Source organism: Sciurus vulgaris (genome assembly GCF_902686455.1).
Source record: "Sciurus vulgaris genome assembly, chromosome: 11".
NCBI lineage: Eukaryota > Metazoa > Chordata > Mammalia > Rodentia > Sciuridae > Sciurus > Sciurus vulgaris.
The window spans coordinates 82,867,306-82,890,160 of record NC_136472.1 but is presented as its reverse complement, the minus strand read 5'-3'; the positions used below and the strand labels follow the sequence as shown (position 1 = coordinate 82,890,160).

General features: G+C 35.3%; 2 protein-coding genes across 2 annotated transcripts; both read right to left on the bottom strand.

Annotated features, from left to right (window-relative positions):
* Window positions 1-1,315: 1,315 nt before the first annotated feature.
* TMEM126A (transmembrane protein 126A) lies at window positions 1,316-7,603 on the bottom strand. The gene is made up of 5 exons (XM_079104078.1): window positions 7,456-7,603; window positions 5,672-5,770; window positions 3,405-3,598; window positions 2,398-2,512; window positions 1,316-1,591 (listed from the first exon to the last, which is right to left on the bottom strand). Exons 1-5 carry the CDS (start codon window positions 7,461-7,463, stop codon window positions 1,399-1,401), a joined length of 609 nt encoding a protein of 202 aa, XP_078960204.1. The 5' UTR covers window positions 7,464-7,603; the 3' UTR covers window positions 1,316-1,398.
* Window positions 7,604-14,775: 7,172 nt separating this feature from the next.
* TMEM126B (transmembrane protein 126B) lies at window positions 14,776-22,849 on the bottom strand. Its single transcript, XM_079105620.1, has 5 exons — window positions 22,706-22,849; window positions 19,636-19,757; window positions 17,994-18,187; window positions 16,887-16,998; window positions 14,776-16,632 (listed from the first exon to the last, which is right to left on the bottom strand). The coding sequence occupies exons 1-5, from the start codon at window positions 22,784-22,786 to the stop codon at window positions 16,461-16,463; spliced, it is 681 nt and encodes a 226-aa protein (XP_078961746.1). The 5' UTR covers window positions 22,787-22,849; the 3' UTR covers window positions 14,776-16,460.
* Window positions 22,850-22,855: the final 6 nt, after the last annotated feature.

The following is a 22,855-nucleotide window of genomic DNA, read 5'->3' as shown; positions in this document are numbered from 1 at the left end:
GTTGCTGAGGTTTGTAGCAAACTTGGAATCATCCTTCCTCAGCCTCCCAAGTTGCTTGGATTACAGGTATGCACCACAGTATCCAGCTTTTCTCTCTACCTTTAAAAGTAAAGTATATTTGATAGAAAACTTGAGAAATCCAGAAAGGAAGCAAATAAAATCACTCAACTATAATTCAGAGGATAGTCACAGTAAAATTGTGCCATATTTCCCTTGTCCCTTGTGCATAATGTTCTACTGGTGCAGGTTCTTTGTCTCAATTGGTATCATTTCTTATATTAAAAATACATTTTATGTGCCTATTGAGATAACAGATCATCTTTGCTTTGTGCAAAGTTGAAAATGTATTTTAAGTCACTTGAATTTTAAATTTGGCAACTGTTTTCTTTAAATAGGCTAAGAGCATAATATTGCTTAACATTTAAGTCTCTACATTTGAAAGGAGTTGAGATATGCTCAGAATATGATATGGATAGGATTTAAGATTTGACGTGGTACTCTTCTGTGGTGACCAAGTTGCTTCATAAGAAAGTGCTAGTCTAGATGTGTGCTGTCCAATACTGTAGCCATGTATCCAAATTTTAGGTGCTAGTGGCTAACAGGATACCTTTCATCACAGGTTGGACAATGCTGATTCAGGTCCTATTATAATAAAAGAAAATAGTTTAAAGAACTAGGATGAGAAATTTTGGAAGAATACAACAGATTACTTAAAAATTTAAATGCTCTCTTAGTGACTGAATCCATATGTCAGAAAGCAAAACAAGAACCAATAGGAAGAATATGTATCTACTATTTGAGTGCCTCATGTGTCAGGTGCTATTAGGTAATTTATGTATGTAATACCAGTCTTGAGTGAGGTAACTGATGAAGGTACTGAGGATTAAAAGTTAGTTAGCTTGCTTAGTACATATGTACAAAAAGGAGTGATTCAAGTCTGATGATAACTATCCCACAACAGAAGCTTTAAAGGATGAACTTTGTCTATATCTTACAAAAATAGAGCTTTCCAAGAATATAGATTAGCATGGATGTCCTGTGAGGAAAGTTATAAGTTCTAAAATTTTATGGGTTAATGATACCCAAGGTAACACCCTGAACTGAGGAAACAAAGTAACATTTGCTATGTTGATTTTTGTTATAGTTTTCCTGTTTGACTTTGTGAAGTCTTCATGGAAAATTGCTTAATTTTTTCTCGTGTGTTACAGTCCAGATTCACTGCTTAATGTATTAAGAGGGCATTTTTCTTGAGTCCAGCCTTTGTTGCCCTGTGTGTAGCCTTTTGTTGTAGGCCCCAGAATTATACGTCTTAAGATAAATTATAAGTCTGTTTATTTTTAACATTACAGTTACAGGTTGTCTTTATAATTTTATTTTTGTATACACATTTGCTTAAAATCAGTGAATTTCTAGGCCAGGTTCAGGTAACTGAAGGGCTTTTATAAGTACTTTATATTGTCTAGACCCAAGGTATGCTGCAAACATAGTCTGGAGTAAAATGGGAAATAACATCCTTCTGAAGATAGGCTTAGAAATTCTAATCCAGTAAGTTAAGGTGTTTCCTTTCTCTGGTAGCAGAGCTGATTGATACCTGTAAGAAAACATTAAGAAATCACCAGAAAAGAGTATTGTATTGAGTGGAAAAACCTATGTGCAATATATATTAATCCTAGAAGTCTTAAGTTCAATAGATAATGATTAGGAAATGCTATTCTCTTCAGTGTCTATTAGTCCTAAAAACTGCCTTGTTTTCTTTTTTGCCTCTTTTTCCTGGTTTACCTCTGAAGACTCATACAGAATAGACTGCTAATACAAGAGTTCAACAGAGAAATAACCGAATTATTTGGAACTAGCAGGCTTATGGTTGTGGACATTCCTGATAGAATTTTCCTTTAGTACAAGTGCTCAGATTCATCTAAGAAAATATGTATATAATACAGCTTTTGTACTAGACATAGTACTCTTTGCAGTTTTGTAGTGAGCATTCAATACTCAAGTAAGGTTAGTAACCTGAACCATGTACCCAAGAGTCATAGTATGATAAAGTTCTAGAACTTTTCAAATTTTTTAAAAAAAAATTTATTGGTTCTTTTTAGTTATACTTGATAGCAGAATCCGTTTTGATATAATTATAGAAGCATGGACTGTCTTTTATTGACCTTTTTAAAATTTGTTTTAGTTATACATGGCAGTAGAATGCATTGATACATCATATATAAGTATTTTCAAATTCTTGATAAGCCCAAATTGATTAAAGAAAAAGCAAGTCTTCTAAGTAAAAAGGTAACATTGCCTTTCTTCTAAATCTTAGAGAAAGTATATTTGCTGTTTTAAGTTCTGAGTTTTCTAGATATGTATTAAAAGGATTTCAGTAATTAAGAGAAAAGAGAATCCTACCTGGCTGCTAGGCCACCATTTACAGGTATAGCCAAGAAAACAGGGTACAGTCCTCCTAAAACAAAACCAATAAGTCCACTCCGTGTCACGATACAGGTTTCACAATGCAGTTCACCTAGAAAATAAATAAGTTTTGGAAGTGATTTTCATGATAGTTAAACATGATTTAAAGAATATGAGGTTGACTTATTTATTTTCAGGCAATAGTACAACAAATTATATTCTGCAAGTCATGCTATAATAGAGTTGGGGATACTTAGTGGTAGAGTGCATGCTTAGTATGTGTAAGGCCCTGGGTTTGATTCCAGCACTGAAACAAATGGACACTCATCTTAGGGGGAAAAAAAAAAAAAAAAAAAAATTCTTTAATTCGTGCTGGACTTGGATATAATGGATCTCAAGATATGGGATGCTTCTAGATTTCTGCACTTGTTTCATATGGGACATGGGCTAATAATTTTATTCACTGTTCAGTTTAGTGGGTAACAGGTTTCTCTTGTTCATACAAATTCTTTCCACCATGGCCATGGGAATTCAAACAGTGCTCATCCAATTTAATCAAATTTGGAGCGGCACTTAAATAATTTATCAACAATTGTGACTCAAAATTTTACACATGGTAAAACTTAAAAAGGAAGTTAAATCTCCTATTGTTAAGTCTTATATATGCATGTAGTGCTGTCAGAGATTTACTATATAAAGAATCTTATTCCCATAAACTATTTTTTTCTTTTTAAGGAATTTATAGAATATAAATTTAAAAAGACGGCATTTTTATAAAAAATTACGTTTCCAAATATTCCTACTGAGTACCCTGGCAAACAAAGTATTCAGAACTGTGTATGTGCATTTTACTTAGTTGGTAAGCCATGCTAATATGAATTTGTTGCTACATAATAGGTTATCAAGATTGTATTACCCAAACACTGCACATAGGTACTTGATATTTAAGTTGAAAATAGTATAAATGAAGATAAACTCTTTAGTGATAGTGAAATAGAATTTACCTGTACTCAAAGGTAAACTTACAAAACCTTTGAAAGATGCATTTGCTGTCAGAAATGGGAGCACTGCCATTGGTAAACCAGCAGCTATTCGGGCCTGTGTCACCTGTAAGACGCGCCGAAAAAGACTGTTTGCTATTAGGCCACAGAAAGCAGCATTGAGTCCAACATATGTGGATCCGTGTTCAAGTAGATTCCTGAGGGTAAGAAAAAATAACTTTTTGGTTCCTCTGTGTCTGTGAACTAATTCTGGCATTACTAGGGCTTTGGGAATAACTAGATATCTATCCTTGATTAGCTCCATTAAACCAAAGCCTTAAATCATTGTTTTACACATAGATTTTGATACTAAAAGGCTTTTGAATTTGGCTGGTACTTAAGGATAAAGTGATAGATTTTTCAAAATATATTTTTATCATATTTGTAAAGAATATTAGTGTAGAAATTTACCCTAATACAGCAAGGAACAAATGGGTTCTGGAGAGTCAGAATTGGATGGCTCTCTTCTGAGTTCCCATAATACTCAATACTTACCTCTCTAGCACAACATATTACAAGATGTTACTACCTTGTAATCATTAATTTAAATGGTAGATTTTCCCTCTAGTCTATGAGCAATTTGATAACAGATACAAAGATGTATTCAATTTGGTGTCAGTAATATCTTCCATGGAGGTGTTATGGAGTTAATGTTTCACTCCTCCCTGAAGCATTAGTGTCAGGACTGGGAAAGTGAAGAAGTGATAATACAAAGTGATACTCTATGCTGGGTACTCTACATTGATTAACAAATTGATGTTTTGAGACAGTGGGAGAAATGGATTTTAAGCTAAAAAAGACCAAATTTAGCAAATGGCAGTGAAGTATGTGGTACATGTAATTATTCCATAGGTCAGAAAATGAAGTTTAATGTTTATACAGCTAACATACCGAGTAACTTAAGCATAGTGAATGGTCTGATAATGCATAATGGGATGAGGAGTCAAAATTAACAGATAAAATGAGAATGAAGAGAAATAGAAACAAAGCAAAGATAACAAAACACAATCATGTGCCCTGATTAGGTGCCACCATTTGAAAGCAATTTATTGTCTTTGAACTAAATTTTCACATTGCAGTTTTGGTAAAGCATCTTTTTCAAAGCTGCTACCATTTCATTTCCTTGTGTCAGTCTATGGCTTTCCTTACCTTGCTTAGTTTGGAAACATCCTTTTTTGCTTTGTAAGTTTTTCTTTTTACCTCAAGAAAATTGGTATGTGGGTGTGTGGTGGTGGTGAGGGATGTAAAGCCTTTAAAATCTCACCCAATTCTTATTACGACTCTTGGTTTCTAGGTTCTCCCTTGTTGAGTGGTTAACAGCAAGGCTGGAATTTGTGTAATCATAACACCTGAAGATGGGAGTACAGCTCCAAAATGTATTTCAAATCCTTCCTCTTTTTAATTTCAAATGCCACCACTCTAAACTCTCTACTCACCAAGATAACTATGTCAGTTTTTCTATTTCCTTTCCTTACTACCTTAAATCTATTTTCTAAAAAACACCTGAAATGTTCACTAGGAAGTTCAGTTGGATCACATTTTCCTCCTTAAAACTGTTGTTTCTAATGTCCACTCCCTTTTATTTCAGTAATATTGGTTCCTCAAATATGACAAACTCTTCGGCCCAGGCATATCCTATTCCCTCTACCTGAGACTGTTTCTCTTACCCAGGCTGGCTCCTTTTCATTTTAAATGTATTTTCATGAGAAAGACTTTGATTGTCAAGGTCTAAGAATGTTTTGTGGAGGTGCACTGTAGTTGCCTATGTCTTCTTCAAAGACCAGTATGTTTACTATGCTTTTTCTCTTTAATCATATCTCAAAGACCTTTAACCACTATCCCTTTCCTCTGACGTTGTCATAAAAAAATATATATATAGCAATATATTTTTAGATAGGTAAGTATACTGATAGAAGTGAACTGAGAAAGAGAATAAAGTTTTTTAAATGGGTCCATGAATGTTTACATATTGTTGTACTCCCAGCTGCAAATAAATCATCATACAACTAGATACCAAAGACAGATCTAGCCTCAACTTCCACAGTTAGCTTTGATATTGAATAAAATAGTCAATCTCTTTGGATCTTAGTTTTCTCATCAAAGCAAAAAAAGAGTTCAATTTTTTTCCATCTGATATCCTATGTGGTTTATACTTAGGCCAGGTAAATTTGAGATAATATATTGATGAAAACCCACCTGGTAAAAAACATTTTTAGGTTAAGGGATCCTACCTTTCTGCTTCTGGTAGTAGTTCAATTTTTCTGGCTATGATATCAAAAATTGAATTTTCCCTGATGGTATTATGTGGTTTATGGTTTTCCATCTTGACCCTTAAAAAAACATGAAAATATTTTTAGTAATGTGTATCTATAAGAGAACAATTTTAAAAGCTTCCTGAAGATCATAAGTGTGATTTTGAAAGATCATAGTTCATAATCTGAAGTTGATGCATATTATAGCATACTAAAAAAAGTGAAACAGGAACCAGAAATTGAAAAGCAATAAACACCTAAAGCTTCTAATACAGCATATCTTCATAATCCTTAACAATAGTTCCTGAAGAATTCACAAATAGCACTAAACACTAACCAATATTAAAATTAAGAACTTATTTCATCAGTAGATATCATGCAAATAAGCTTGTGTGGGGGAACATGTTTCCAAATGAGTAAGGAATGGTATCATAACATAAAGAACACAAGCCAACAAGGAAAAGGCAAACAACCCTAAAGAGAAAATTGAAAAAAGGTTTGAACAGGCACTTCACTAAAACAGGAAATTCAAACAGCCAATAAATGTGAAAATATACTCAAATTCACTATTGTCAGGGAAAAATAAGACCACAGAAACTAATAGGCACCCATAGCTTAGCTAAAATTAAAATCTTATGATTTCAATTACTGGCAAGAATTTAGTGTAGTTGAAACTCTCATGTGCTGCCGGTGGAATTGTAAATTATACCTAAATAGGTATAACCACTTCGGAAAGAATTTGGTAGTAGGGAGAAGACACCCCGCAATTTTGCTTCTAGGTATACCCTAGAGTAAGGGCTGGCAATCTGTTCCCTAATGGGTAAAATATTAAAGATTTTAAACACTGTGGGTATATGGTCGCTATTGAATTTTTAAAAATGTAAAAATTCATTATGAGCTGGATAGCTGTATGTTTAGATTGCATGTGGCCTACATTCCGGTAGTTTGTTGATCTCCACTAGATAGGATGAATGTCAGAGTAGGGAAGTAGTGAATTAATTTTAGCCTAAAGATTCAGATTCCCCAGGAACAAGAAAAGCAAAGGTTTAAGGACAACTGGTTTTATGAATCAGATTGTCTTGGTTCACTATCACTATCTGCTTAAGATTAATTTATGGCATTGTCTAACAAATATTTATTGGATACCTATTTAAATGTAAAAATCATGGAAAATGTTTAGTGCAGTGAAATTCTGTATCTCTACACTAAAAAAATTAACCTAATACAATGCAGACTTTAGGTTTCCAGGACTCAAATTTTTGAGGGCTTGCCTTCAAATAAGAGATAGAGTCTCTATCATGTAGGAGCACTAAATGATTCTGTATGTGGGGTGGAGGAAATATATGTAATCAAAGCAGTGTGATGTATACGTAAAAAATATTTTCTTATGAAAATTACACAGCCAATGCTACCATTACTTTTCCGTTCTCTGCTCTGCATATTGGTGAGGTTCTTTCGTTCTGAAACAGTTGTTTCTATCACAAATCACCCTTAGTTCGGTAAAAGTCCTGACTGGATAGCCCCCGACGAGCATTATGTCCCTATTATTGATTTAAAAAAAAATCAAAGGAAATGCCACCTTTAATACTAGAAACATTCCAAAAGGTTTTTTTTTTTTTTTCTTTCTATTGACTGACTTAGTTTAAATATAGGGTCTCAACTTCTAGGATGGAAAGTGAAGAGACAATCCCGTAAGGCCGCCGCCCCTCTATTGTCTCGTTCCGGTGCTGCGGGTGGACGATGTGTCGCCACACCGTACTTACCCGGACATCAGGGCATTTGCTTTACCCCTTTCCTAGCATGCCATTACCTGTTCTCCTCCCAGCAGCAGCGGGTGACTCTCCAGTTCTTCCTCCAACACGCCGGGGCTTAAGCTACAACCTTTACTCCGCTACTCCTGGCGCAGCCATTTCCGGCTGACACGTGACTAGGCTAAAGCCGCTTCCTGTTGAGTAGCTTCCGGTCGAGAGGCTGCGTGGTTCACCTCTGAAGTTAGGCTTTCACCGAGGATACGCGTTTCACCCACCCTAGCGTCCCAGGACCGATATTGCAGAAATTGTGAAATTCCGAGATGTAAATTGGGTGAACCTAAACCGACTTCTAAAACCTACTTTGAACATGTTACATTAACTTCCTGATCAGTAGAGTCCAACTCGTGAGGTTGGCGTGGGGTGTACCAAAACTACACAGCTCTTAGCATATGAAGGGAACTATGGTTAAAATGGCAAGAGGAGCTGGGATTTCTTTGCTCCATCAATTTACTACTCTCCCTGAGACTTTCAGCTCTCTGTGCCATGTTAGGATCTGGTCGGTTGTCCCAGCATAACCGGAGCAGCGCAAGCGCAGGAACCTGTTTTCAGAGGATTTCTAGTTTGCTCCAGAATACCGCTTATTTGAAAGCAGAGTTGGGCGAAATGTGTTGAAAGAAATTTCGTAGAAGATCCTAGGGCCTCTGTCAAGACAGTTGAGAATGTCTTGGACCAAGAATGTAAGACATTTGTCTCAGTTCTCATCTCCGCATCCTCTTTCTTCATATTTAAAACAGAAGGGGGAAAATGCCTTCATTAATTATCTTGTAGAGTTGTGAGGATCCAATAAAAATGCTTACCAAGGTTGCTTTGAAAATCATTGACTTTTATCAAAGGAGGAGAATGAGATATTCAAGATAAAAGGGGACCTTCATAGGCAAGGTAAGTAGTATAAAGAGCTCCAAAAACTCCCTTGTCTGAGATGTATTTAGCTGATATCACATCGTCTGTAGTAAGTGAACCAGAAAAGAACAGTTGCTGAGATCCCTAGGTGGAAATCTTCCCCAGTAGGAAAGTTAGTGAGGTAAATGAAGAGAATTTGAGAAAAACAACTTATGTAGATGCTAATAAATTTTTTTGCATGTGAATACTTTGTTTCCTGATACTACTACATACACTTAATCTATTTTTAAAGGTTTGAAACCAGTTTTGAAATTCATAAATGTTCATGCTGTGTAGAATGGGTAGCATGCCATTATGGATTAATAATGGAAATTTAGTATGTTGAGAATTCTAAAAAGATAAAAAAAGTAAACTAGAAATGAATGATAAAATTTAAGTAGTAGAAGACATTACAGGTGAGGGTTGAATGTCAGAAAGTGTAAAGTATTTAAAGAAATGGTTAATAGGTTGACTTGGCTAGTGTTTAATATTGAAGCAGAGGAAGGAAAGTGTTCAGTTTCTAGACTCAGAAAACCAAATTCCTGAGAAGAAAGACAAACTTAAGTCTCAAGATGAAGTAGCAAAACGTCATTGGTCACCATTTACTACGAATGAATTTGTGACTCCTATCCATATTTTACAAGGCACCTGATAGAGATTACATCAAATTCCATTTGAAAATTAATTATAATATGCCCTTCTAAAATTATTTAATGGCTTTCCAAGAACTTTGCATAAAACTCCAGGTCCTTAACATGGTTCTTAAAAGCCTGCATAATTTGACTGTTCTCACTTCTCCCAAGTTAAGACATTTGAATACTCACTTGCTGTGCTTGTTAGATGCTCTGGCTTTTCAGTTCAAGTCTTCAAGCTTTTTGGTGTTGTAGATTCTTTAACCATGCTGTTCCTTAACTACTCTTCTTCCCTAGATTTTACATGGCTGACTTCTTATTCTTTGGATTAATGAAATCTTGACTTTCCTTGACCACCAGTCTAAACTAAATTCCTCCTAGTTTAGTCTCTCTCATTATCCTGTTTCTTTCAAAGCCTTTATTTCTTCATCAAGTATTTATTGAGAACTGATGTTTCACTGGCTCTTGGGGGCTCATAGAATAGTGAGAGAGACAGGCACAGGAGTTCTATGCTATTTTTCAGGTACATAGAGGATACTGTGGAACATTAATTCTGCCTGGAGTATCTTAAGAAGGCTTTTAAGAAAAAAGCCAGTTATTGGGAGGCAGTTGTCAGTGGCATTGCTGTATCTTGTGACCTAGATGTTTACATAGTAGACTTTGAAGTTTCAAAGTATGTTTCCTTGTGGGTTGGAGGGCAGATTTGTTTTCTTACAAGGATATAAAGATATTGTCTACCTTAGGAACAAAGGCTCATATGTTGAAGATTGGTTCACAATGCAGCAGTGTTCAGAGGTGGGGCCTTTGGGAAGTGATTGGATCATGAGGGCTCTGATACTGATGGATTCATTGATGAATGAATTATTGGGAGGTTTAGAAAATGTGGGAGGTAGGACCTAGTTGAAGGGGATGGGTCCTTGAGGATGTGCCCTTGGGAACTATATATTGTCTTCTGCCTACTCCTCCCTCCCTACCCCCCCCCATGTCCCCGCACACACAGAGAACCCGTCCCTCTCCCTCTTTCTCTTCCTCCCCTTCTCCCTCTCTCCCCTCTCTCCTCTAACCTCTTACTCCCCTCTCTCCCTCTCTCCCTCTCTCCCCTCTCTCCTCTAACCTCTTACTCCTCTCTCTCCCTCTCCCTCTGATTCCTGGCTACCATGATGTGATCAGCTTTGCCCTTCCATGCCCTTCCACCATGTTATACTGCTTCACAAGCCCAGAAACAGTAGAGCCAGCTGACAATGGCATGAAACCTCTGAGACTGATCCAAAATAAATCTCTCCTTTAAGTTTTTTTTTTTTTTTTTTTTTTCAGGTATTTTGTTACAACGATGGAAAGCTGACTAACAAGCATTCCCCTGGGTCCACCTCCACATAACTTCTATGGGACTTGAGTGGCCAGATAAAGCAATGAAAACATAAAAAGCTCATGCTGTTGTGCTAAGACTGATAAACTCTGAATCCATTAGGACTCATTGTCTCATCACTGACCAAGTCAATGGAAGTGTGGCAAGTCAACTCAGGAGCTGTCATCAGGTTGCTGCTTACGAATTGATTGCTCAGTGTTTGGTTCACATTTGTATATTCTAGTATAGTAGTTACTAGCCACACCTGACTATTAAGCAAATGAAATATACTAGTCAAAATTTCAAAATTGAGGTGTGCTGTAAGTATAAAACATATACCAGATTTTGAAGATTTAGTACAAATTTTTATATTACATGTTGAAATGATAATAGTTTAAATATACTGGATTAAATAAAATTTTTTAGGTATGGCTACTAGAAAATTTAATATAGTAAATGGTTTGTAGTATATTTCTACTGGACAGTGCTGATTTAGAAGCTCCATCTAAACTACAGGAAGGCCAAGACTATTGAAATGAGTATACAGTTAAGTATATCAAATACATGATCATAACACATTTCAGGAATTTTGATTTTCATTCTCCAGAATTTCTGACTAACTGATAAGGTGTTTTATTATCCTTACTGTCAACCCATATCAGGGCTGCTTGACATTGAGGCTCCTTTTCTAGTGCAAAGGAAGTGTATAACTATAGTTTCTAAACTTGCAAAGATATAAAGATTTATTTGCATGAAAATGTAAAAGAAGGATATTTCCTAGTCTTTCTTTCAAATGCTTTGCCTTTCATCTCAAGGTTTGAAGTAAACTCTCAGATCAATAGTGTGCTCTCTAGGTTGGCCTGAATGGAATTTAATAGGAATTCTGTATACTGGACTGTTTCATAATTATGTAGAAACTGTAAAACTACCAACTGGTAGAGGATAATGGGAAATAAGGTTTAGAAGGTCAAACAGAAACAAAACAAAGAGTGTCTTAAATGTCAGGTTAAGAATTTGCTTTCCTTTTTGCAGGAAAACATTAGTTAAAAATGAATACACATTTTATATTTTTTGCAGTGCTAAAAATGAAAGTGACAATCATAATTTCATTTAATATAATTCATATGGTGCAGAAAAAAAAATGGATGTGATACTAGAGACAGATTCATTAGATGTTTCCAAATCATAAACTTCAAGACATACTCAAAAGTCAAAAATCAAATGTGTTTCCCACGCTCATATCTGGACCTGTATTTTTTCCTCTCTCAGCAATTGATGACAACATCCATTCTTATGGACAAGCCATAAACCTGAGTTTCTGTACATTACATTACTCCCTATAGGCTAATCAATCATGAACTTCTATTGATTTTTCTCTTAAATTTCCTTCATAACTGTCATCTCCTACCTGGGCACTGGAGGTGACTTTTTAGTCTCACAGATTCCACTTTTGTCCTTGCAGCCATTTTCTGCATGGCATCTATGAAAATTTCTTATTCCCAACAGTTTAGCTGAACTTGGGCTGTACACAGAAGGGAAGGAGATGGAAATGTAGCTCTGTAATGTCTGTGATGCTTGCACTAGTCCGATGTACTTATTTTGAAATTAGGAAACCAAGAACAATTTGTCAAAGCACATTTTTTCTCTGTTACTAAAAATGAATGCAGTAGTTTTGATTTTGTAAAAGCTTTGAGAAATTCTGAAAGAGAATAGATAATTTTGGTTTCTTATAGCCTGTCTGAGCTCTTTCTGACAACAGATATTGGTACATAAAATAGCCAGTCCAAATCAAAGAAAATGGAATCTGACCACTTGTCACTATTTTCATTACTACTACCCTAGTCTATCATCTTTCACTTGGACTATATATACCTCCCTGTGTTGCAGAGAAAATTCCTGGAATGTGGCTCTGACTTCAGTGCTACACAAGTCTCTGGACTTGCTCCAGAACAAGTTCACATTTTCCAAAGATGATAATCAAAAAACAAAAGAGGGACTTTCAGAATCTAGAAGTGACAGAGTAGCTTATATTGGACAGATATGTTTATTAATAACAATTACAAATCTTGGGCAATAAAAATTTAAAAGATATCAGAAATCAATCAAAAACATGCATACAGAAGAGTATGTAATTTTTTTTTTTTTCCTTTTAGAAGTGCTGGTGATCAAACCTTGAGCCTTGTGCATGCTAGGCAAGCTTGAATTCATTCTTTTCAATGTTAAATCACTCTTGTATTTCTGGAATACGCTTCACTTGGTCATGAGGTACACTCCCTTATGTATATTTGTTTGCTAAAATTTACATTTTTTTGCATCTATGTTCTCAGGGTGTATGGAGCTATCATTTCTTTCCTTAGAATATCTTTATCTGACTTTGATATCAGGGTAGTGCAGGACTTAACTAAATAAGTTGGCAAATTTCAATTATTTTGGAAGTGTTTTAGTCAGCTCTTTTGCTGCTGTGACTATGAGAACCAACAATAACAACTGTAGAGAAGGAAAAGTTTATTTGGGGTTTCAAGGTTTCAGAGGTCTCAACAGACAGCAGGCGCCATTCCTTGGGGCTCAAGGTTAGGCTAAATATCATGGTGGGGAGGGTAATGAAGGGAAACAGCTCACATCACAGTGATCACGAAGAAGAAAGAGACACCACTCTCCAGATACAAAAATATATACCCCATAACCACGCCCCCAATGAACCACTCCCTCCAGCCACACCCCCATCTGCCTCCAGTTACCAGTTAATTCCATTGGGGATTAAGTACCTGATTAGGTTAATACTCTCACAACCCAATCATTTCTCCTCTGAACTTTCTTGCATTGTCTCACACTTGAGCTTTTGGGGGACACCTCACATCCAAACCATAACAGGAAGAGTTTGTATTATATTGGTATTATTTCTTTCTTAGATGGCAGAATTTACCAGTGAAGATTCTGGACCTGCAGTTTTCCTAGTGGAGAGAATTTTAACTATAAATGTAATACCTATAATAGGTACATGGTTATTCTGGTTATGTGCATCTTCTTCAGTGAACTTCTTAAGTCCTCACAAGGCAATGGCCATTTCATCTAAATTCTAAGATTTATGGATAAATTATTAAAGGTTTCCTTAATATCTATGGAATCTGTAGTGAAGAAACATCACTCTTGAATCATTTGAGTCATTTGAATCTTCTTTTTTATGCCTAATCAGTCTGGCTCATGGTTTATCTTTTTATTTATTTTTCTCTGATGGGGGGATTGAACCCAGGGGTGCTCTACTACTGTAAAGTAAAAAGGCCTCAGCCCTTGCTTTCCTGTTGCCTCAGCCTCCCAAGTTGCTTGGTTTGTAGTGCGCATCATGTTCTCCAAACTGTTTTTCATAATGGCTGTACTAATTCATATGCCTATCATCAGTGTGAGAGTTCTCCGTTGTCTGCATCCTCACCAGTATTTATTTTTTTGTCTTTTTGATAGTAGTCATTTTGACTGGGGTGAAATGATATATCATTGTGCTTTTGATTTATATTTTCCAGACAATTAGTGATGTTGAGCATTTAAAAATGCTCATATTTCCTGGCCATTTGTATGTCTTCTTTTGAGAAATATCTATTCAGATCATTTGTCCATTTTTAAATCAGATAATTACATTTTTTGCTGTTGTTTCTCTTCTGGATATTAATCCTTTGTCAATGAATAGCTTGTAATAATTTCTCCCATTCTGCAGGTTGTCTCTTCATTGTCAGTCACTTCCTTTGCTGTGTAGAAGCATTTTAGTTTGATAAAATCCCATTTGTTAATTTTTGCCTCTGTTGCCTGTGCTTTTGAAGTCTCTTAAAACAAAACAAAACAAAACAAAACTTTGCCCATATCAATGGCCTTAAGTATTTCTCTTGTTTACTCCAATAGTTTCAGTTTCAGGGTTTAAATTCCTGAAACTCAAAACTCATTTTGAGTTTATATGTGAATATGGTGAGATAGGGGTTTAGTATCATTCTGTACGTGGATATCTAGTTTTCCCAGCACCATTTATTGAAGAGTCTCTTCTTTCTCTTTCTTGGTACTTTTGGCAAAAGGCAGTTGGCTCTACCTTTTTGACTTCATTTCTGAGATATCTTTTTTGTTCCATTGGTCCATTCATCTGTTTATGCCAATATCATGCTGTTTTGATTTTTACTGCTTTGTAGTATACTTAGAAGTCAGGTAGTATATGCCTTCAGTTTTGTTTTTAGCCAGGTTATTTTGATTATTTGGGGTCTTTTGTGGTTCTGTGCAGATTTTAGGCTTTTAAAAACATTTCTGTGAAGAATGTCATTGGTATTTTGATGGGGATTACAGTAAGTCTGTAGACCACTTTGGTATCAGTATTAATTCTTCTCATCCATGACTATGGGATCATTTTTTTAATGCCATCTTCAGTTTTTAAAAAAAATTTTATAGTCTCATTTTAAAGATCTTTTAATTCTTTGGTTAAATGGATTCAGGGGTATCTTTTTTTGGAGCTATTTTAAGTGAGACTGCTATCTTGATTCCTCCTTGAACAAGTTCATTACTGGTGTATATAAAAGCTACTGATTCTTGTATGTTGATTTTGTATTTTGCAACTTTACTGATTTTATTAGTTCTAACAGTTTTTTGGTAGCATAGTTTTTTTTTTATTTATACAATCATATCATCTGCAAACAAAAGTTATTTTCATCCTTTCCAATTTGGATGCTCTTTACTTTTCTTGTGCTTGATTGCTCTGGCTAGGACTTTTTCAGTATTATGGTAAGAGTGGTGGATATTGGTACCCTTGTCTTCTTTCAAATCTTAAGAGGAAAAGCAGTTATTTCCCCACTCAGGATGATATTAGCTGTGGGTTTGTCATATACGACCTTTGTTATGTTGAGGTATATTCCTTCTATTTGCCTTCTATCATTTTATATATCTAATCTTTTCCAAGTTTTTATCATGAAAGGTTAAATTTTATCAAATGCTTTTTCTGTATCTAATGAAATAATATAATTTTTATCTTTAGTTGATATGGTATATTATGTTTATTTATTTGTATATGATGAATCATCCTTGTATTCCTAGGATGAATCCCACTTGATCATGGTGTATAATTCTTCTGATGTGCTATTGATTGTTTGCTGTGTACTTTAATTTTCATAACCCCAGTATAAAGCATTTATTGATATGTTTTAAGATTGATTGCAGTGTTTTTGATTACAGAAAAGAATGTGAAGCCATTAAGTAAAACACAAATTATTCCAGGTGGTAGGGGAGGTAAACAAAGGTCAACCATGTGATATTTCCCAGATTACAAGCCTTTAATATAAAGATGAATATGGTTAAGACAAGGAGAAAGAGCTGTGGGAGTAACTTCTCATCAGTGTTTATTTCCTGAACTAAGAAAAATGCATAGTTCAAGAATGCCTTGGCAGATTCTAAAGAAACATGTTGTTAACTTTTTCTTTATATACTAAGTTTCTTGAGGGCAAGAACTGAATCTTTACATCTTTGGTTCTTAATGTATGGCAGATGTATGTTCAATAAATGTTCTTTACACAGTGAAGATAATTTTCAAATAGTAAGACACTAGTTAGTATACTGAAGGTTTCCAGTAGAGGAAATGGGCAGGATGTTATTTTCATACCTTGCTTTCTTATAAACTTCCAATTCCTCCTCCAGAATTTGCTCACATTACTTTCTCCCATATTTTCCCTTTCTGCTTAAATAGCAGCCCTACTCTTCAGTGCCCTCAAATTACATACATATCTCTCAAACCCTCTCATTCTATATATACATATTTTTGTCCCTCTTCTAATTGAAAACTGTTTCTGGATAAGGACCATTTTTTATTCCATGTAACACAGTGCCTGAGACATAGCAGGGACTTAATATTTCATGAAGAATATCTAACTGCATAGGTCAGACCTGAGGCCCAAACCCATTTCTACATACAATGAGGAAGGAAAGATAAAACCCACTTTTCTTTTACATTTACATTTATTGAATTACTAATACTTACTGAGTATCTGCTACAACTAGGCAAATGGGACAGAAATACTTTTCACTCTTTTAGCAATGCACAAAAAAATTCACTCTGCCGAGTTAGCATACACTCATTCTTTTGATTATTCTTCTTGTACAGTTTTCTCAAATATTCCATAGTGCTGTAGACCAATAAGTATTCCAAATGCTGTCTGAAAGACTAGAGGAATTGCCATTACTTTCATCTCTCTTTGACAAAGCAGTAACCAATGTAATAAAACCCTTCCTTTTGGTGGCAGTGGAACAGTATGATACCTAAAATTGAAAAAGAGTTAATAATATCTCCTGGGAAAATATACCAAAATACAAAAATTCACCAATTTCCCCTAAACTGATAATTTCCATTATAGGTTTATCATGTAGATAGTAAAAAAATTAAATGTTAGCTATGTTGAATACCAAACTATTGTGTTTCCATTAGAACGTATGGAATAAGAAGAGTCTATTAACCTCAAAAAAGAAGAAAGAAAAACAACAAAGGAAGAAAAGGAATGAACAGAGAAACTTACTTGACTGCTAGACGTCCATTTTTAGAAAAAGCCAGTGCACTGGGATATAAAATACCACATGCTATGCCAACCAGTGAACTTCTCAGAACACAATTTTCCTTGCTTATTTTACCTAGTAAACAAAAGTAAATTTGGTTTCTTTTTAGAATTCAGGTTAAGAACTGTTATCTCAAAGAGTAGTTATTTGTACTGTCTTCAACCACAAAACAGTAGAAAAGATATTAGAAATTGAAAGCCGATGACATAATAGGCTTAATACATCTCATTTTAGAAATGCTTTTTACTTTATTATGTAGAGAATAACCTATTACATATGTGCTTTGTATAGAAGCAACTGCATAATAAGAATACTAAACTAGCATACCAAACACCTGGATTCTAGGTTAATACATGTACTATCTATTAAGTGTCAGTTATGTGCTAGGTGCTAGGGATATATAATGGTACATAAAAGAGAAATTCTGTCCAGTATACCAGGGAAGAAAGACATTAGACAAATAATTTAAAAAAATACAAATGTGTTCAATGTTTTGGAGGTAAAATGTATTCATAATTTATCTAGAAGTCTAACCTACCATGAGGGAAGGGTTCTTTAAGCAAAGATCTAACAAATGAACTACAACTAGAGGCTCCATCAATTGCTAGTTGGGAAACTTAAGGTAAAATGAGGAGGCAGGAAATATTAGAAGCCTAGTAATAGTAACATGCCAGATACTATGTTAGGCATTTGACAAACAGCATCCTTTAATTCCCACAACAATCTTGTGAGGTAAGTACTATTAGTCCTAATTCGTGCATAAGACAACTGAGGTAATAAGTAGGATCTGAAATCATGTGCGTAGGAATGCCAAAACCTGTCCTTTTCTCAGTACATCATGTTGCTTCTCAGTACTTAATCATGCATCAGTTTTGGTTACTTATCTGTACAAAAGGGGCAATAATGCTTGACCTGCATGATCAGTATTGTTGTGTGGATCAAATAGGAAAATAAATGAATACCCTTGTAAGTGGTAAAGAAAAATACAAATGTAGGGGATTATTTGTGTATGTTAATGAGTAACTTTATTTATATATAATCACATTATATATTCACGAATTTAAATTTACCTGAATACAAAGCATCAGTTACAAGGAACTTGTAGCTAACTACAGTAGATAAAAATGGAAGTGCAGTCAATGATGCATATGTCTTCAAAGCATCACATTTAACCTTAAAGCAGGATCTGAAAATAAAGTTTGTCAATATTCCACAGAAACTAGCTGTTGTTCCAAGGAATACCATTCCATATATATTTAAGGTCCTAATAGGAAAAACAAAGAGAATGATTAGGTTTAACATAATATTCTCATAATAGATGTATTATGAGTAGTTGTTATTACATATTTATTCAGCATCAAATATTTCTTTTTTCTTTTTCAGTACTGGGGATTGAACCTTGGGTACTTTACCTCTAGCTTTCATCGCCAGACCTTTTTCACTTTTTATTTTGTGACAGTGTCTCACTAAGTTGCTTAGGGCCTCACTATGTTGCTGAGGCTGGCCTCAAACTTGCAAGCCTCCGACCTTAGCTCCCAAATTGCTGGGATTATAGGCACATGCCACTGTGCCTGGCCAGCATCAAATATTTTTTGAGCATTTGCTATGTGAAAGGTATTTCTGAAGTGCCAACGATAGGGTAGTAAACAAAACAAAACCAAAAAAGAAAATAAATTCCACTCATTATGGAACCTGCATTCTAATGAGAGGAGAGGATTCTCTTTTCATGACTATTTAGGATGGTTCTAAAATGGAACTCTTTTGTGGCCATAAATTTTGGCCACAAATAAACATAGATACATTCCAAGGTAGCCAAATGTTATGGCTATTGACATACCTATTTCTAAGAACACCTTTCCTGCTATTAATATAATTAATTTGCTTAAGGTAATCTAGGAAAAATTTATGTTTGGTTAGGCTATCTAGAAAATAAATATTTTTAATTAGTCCAGATACTTTCAGAATAACTTGTCTAATATTTATAAAACTTCTTCCATACAGACACTAATAAAGTATTTTCTAAATAATGGAAAAAAAATTCTCCCAAAGTCATCCAATAGATCCAGTTTTACTAACTTGGACTCATAACTAAATTCAAACATTTCTAAAGTTTAATTTCAGTTGTCTTTTGACTGTTCTTGAGTTCTATAAATCTAAAAGCCAAAATGGTAACTAAGACTCTGTACACTATTGAAGCTATATTCCTTTTTTGCTGTTCTTGGTACTGTGGATATCAATCCTAAACTGATTTTAATCATAACTGCCATCAATGAAATTTAAGTACCCTCAAATGTTTTTCTCCTAATTAATTTTTTTAAAAGTTGTAGATGGACACAATACCTTTATTTTATTTATTTACTTATTTTTATGTGGTGCGGAGGAGTGAACTCAGTGCCTCACACATGCTAGGCAAGCGCTTTACCACTGGGCTACAACTGCAGCCCCCCTAATTACTTTTACTTAAAAAAAATTTACTACACTAATAATGTTTTAGCAATAATTTTTGGCACTTTTTTTAAGACATGAAAGAAATTATCCATAACCCCAATATTCTGACAAGCTAGTATTTTTATGTTTCTCTCTAGTTTTTTTTTTTTTAATAAACTTTCTTTATAACCAATTCAATAAAGGTGACAGTTTCTTAGATAATCCTCAGAAACGAGCAATACAAAAGATCTGCAAGTGAAGTTACTTTCAGTACAGTTCTCTTACTTTTCTTTTCTAAGGTACTCAAATTTTCTTTCTATGATGTCAATGACCATTGGTCTTCTGAGTTTTCCATCTCCTAGAGAAAGACTGGGCAGATCATGCATATAATTTGCCATCTTCATGTCCTAGAAAACACAAAATTCCAGAACCATAACAGTTAATGATATTAATAGTAAATAAAACCTTATACAGTGCTACAGATTCAGACTAAAAAACATTTAGAGTTCAGTAATGTGCTAGGAACAGTCTTCTGCTTTCATATATTAAGTGAATGATTCAATGTTGATTGAATCATTCACATTTATTGAGCTCTTATCTGTTAGACACTGGCTTTTTAAAGTCATACAGTACTTTAATTGATAGGCTCATGATCACCTCTACTTTTATAGATGTAAAAACCGAGGTTCAGAAATGTTGATTTGCCTTAGGATTTAGTAGAGGATAAGTAACTGAGATACTGAGTTTTTGTCTTCAGTACAGTTTCCCCCTGCCATTCCAAGGAAGTAGCCAGTTCCCTCTCTGATCTACCTCTTCAGGTGGTGAAGTAGAAATAGCACCTGCTTGGTGACTACTTTCTTTTTCCTCTGTCTCATGAAAGCCTGAGCTCATTTTGGAGATTATGTTAAGTTTCCTACAGTGGTAAGAGAGAGCACAGATTGCCCTCAAGAGTAAGGAGAGATAAAATCAGAGAGAGGGGATACTGCTCTAAACTGGGTAGAGGCAGTGGATCATGGCTACCGTATTTTTTATTCAGTTCTCTAGTAGCACACTGGGTGGAAAAAGGGTCTTAGTCAGAAATAGCTATGTGATACAACACAGAGCCTGGATTTATGGCACTGGGCTCTGGGGTTGGAAGGTTCCTATGTCCTAAATGTGATTAACAGACAGTTACTAACATCAACGAACCATAAGGGTTTGGCTTGTAGCATCTTAACAGAAATCAGTGAGGAAAAAATGCTGGAGTCTCAGAAAGGATCCTCTCTGAATGTTCTGCTATGGATATCTTGTGTCTTTGTAAAGTTTTAATAACAAAATTGGTTAAATCTTTTGCACTCTGGCATGTAGTTTAAGAGTTCTGTTTATTTAAACAAGAAAATTGGGACATTTCTGGCAAATCCAAATTTGTGGTTGCACTCCATAAGTAAGTGGAAGGTCTATGGATGCAAAGTTCAATGCTTTTTGTTTTACCTTCTTCGAATTAACCAACGAATAGATAAAACACGAGGCCCTTCACAAATTACACCAATTTCCATTTTAAAAACTTTTATAGTCAAGGGCACTTACTTAATCTCAAATTTTAGGAATCTTAGGCTGAGAATTAGAAACAGATTAATGAATGCAGAAAATGATAAATCAGTGGTTCTCAACCTGTAGCATGAACAAGAGTAACATGGTGCATTTATTTGAAATGCTCTCTCTTGAGCTCCCTCCTTAGATATTTGAATTCAACAGGAGTAGGGTGAAGTCTAGAATCTGCATTTTATTAGCACCAAGGACTTCTAAGGCTGTGGTCTATGGACACATCTTGAACATCACTGTAATACTCATTTGCTGAATGGGTGATATGTACCCATCCTAACTCTAACTAATGAAAGACCATTTCCCCCATGGGCTCAACATACAGAAACCATGGGCTCCTTTGAACCTTCTTATGGTGTTATAATGCAATGAGTAATAATGGGTCAGCTTTTTTCCCTGAATCATTGTAGAACTGTACACAAGCCAGTTCTTTTTCTTTAAATTTTCTGGGGTTAGGGAGAAAAAAAATTTAACAAAGTACAATTTTTCAGGGAATAGACTTAATCTTTTGCTTCTCTCCGACACACTTAATGAAAGAAAGACGAGAGGGAGATTCTATACCTAACCCATCTATTGTACTGTAAGGGAAGATGTCAACACGATTAACCTGAAACCTTACATAAATTTTTTGCTCTGCTGTCATCCAATTCACTGAAGCTTATCACCCCTCCACCACAAAAGAAAACGTTTACATAATGTCTTTTAACACCTACCTAGTTTATACTCTCAGCTCTGTAAAGGGAAAAAAAAACACAAAATAACAAGAACCCTATTCAGTATTATGATTACTATAAAACAAATACTGAACTAATGAAAGCAGGACAGCAAATATTTATTGAGTGCCTAATCTTTGCAAGACCCTGTCAAAGAAGTGATTGCTTTCACTATACTCTCCTCATTAAAGCAGATAAACTAGTAACTTTCAGAAAGACTTTATAATAGTTTGTGGTGCCAGGGATTGAACCTAGGGCCTGTCGAATCTAGACAAGTACTCTACTACTAAGTCATGCACCTAAATCCTAGAATACTTTTTTTTTTTAAAAAAGCACTGAAATGTAAAGATTTTGCTATAGCCAACATTTTATCTAAAAATTAACTAGCCAGAAACTCAACGAGACCCTTCTCCAAATAAAATACAAAAAAGGTCCGTGGATTTGCCTCAGTGGTTGAGTGCTCCTGAGTTCAATTCTCGGTACCAAAAAAAAAAAAAAAAAAAAAAAGTGCATTTATGTAGGTTATAGTTTGCAAAGCGCTTTAGTTTGTTGTGTTTTTATGTGTATTATTTCACTTGACCTTCAGAATTTTATTCAATATTCACTCATTATTTGTAGAGCACAGGCCCTCTGATAAGTCCATGAACTCACAACCTAAAGGGAAAATCAGAATAAGAAACAGCGAATTTAAAGGCGGACTGAGGATATCATTTAAAAGAAGAAAAAGCAAATAATCGAGCTAGGGAAAATGTGGGAAGGCTTCCTGGAAGAAGGGACATTTAAGCGAAAATCTGAAAAGGGAATATGTCATGGGTGGGGAGGGAAAGAAGCTAAGGAAATGTTCCCAATTGAAACAGGGCCTATACAAAGTACGGAAGCAAGAGAAAACAAGCTGCAGGTAACCAGGGCTAAACTTTAAGTCTTCTAGTTTCTGCCTAGTTCCAAAGCAACTGGAGGCTTGATTACGCCCTGCCTCATTGGGAGCTTTTTTTTTCTTAATGTCCAAATCCTTTGGGTGCATCATCTCCGAAGAATCACTACCGCTCGTAATTTCCGCCTACCTCGGGCGCTTCTCCATCTCCCACCGGCGTAGCACTTACACCATTCAGATCAGCCTCAGCTTGTCGCCTGTACGCCGCCATTTTGGCGGCCCACGTGACTCGTGAGTGGGCGGGGCCCGAACACCCCGGAGTTGGGTGGTTTACCGCGCG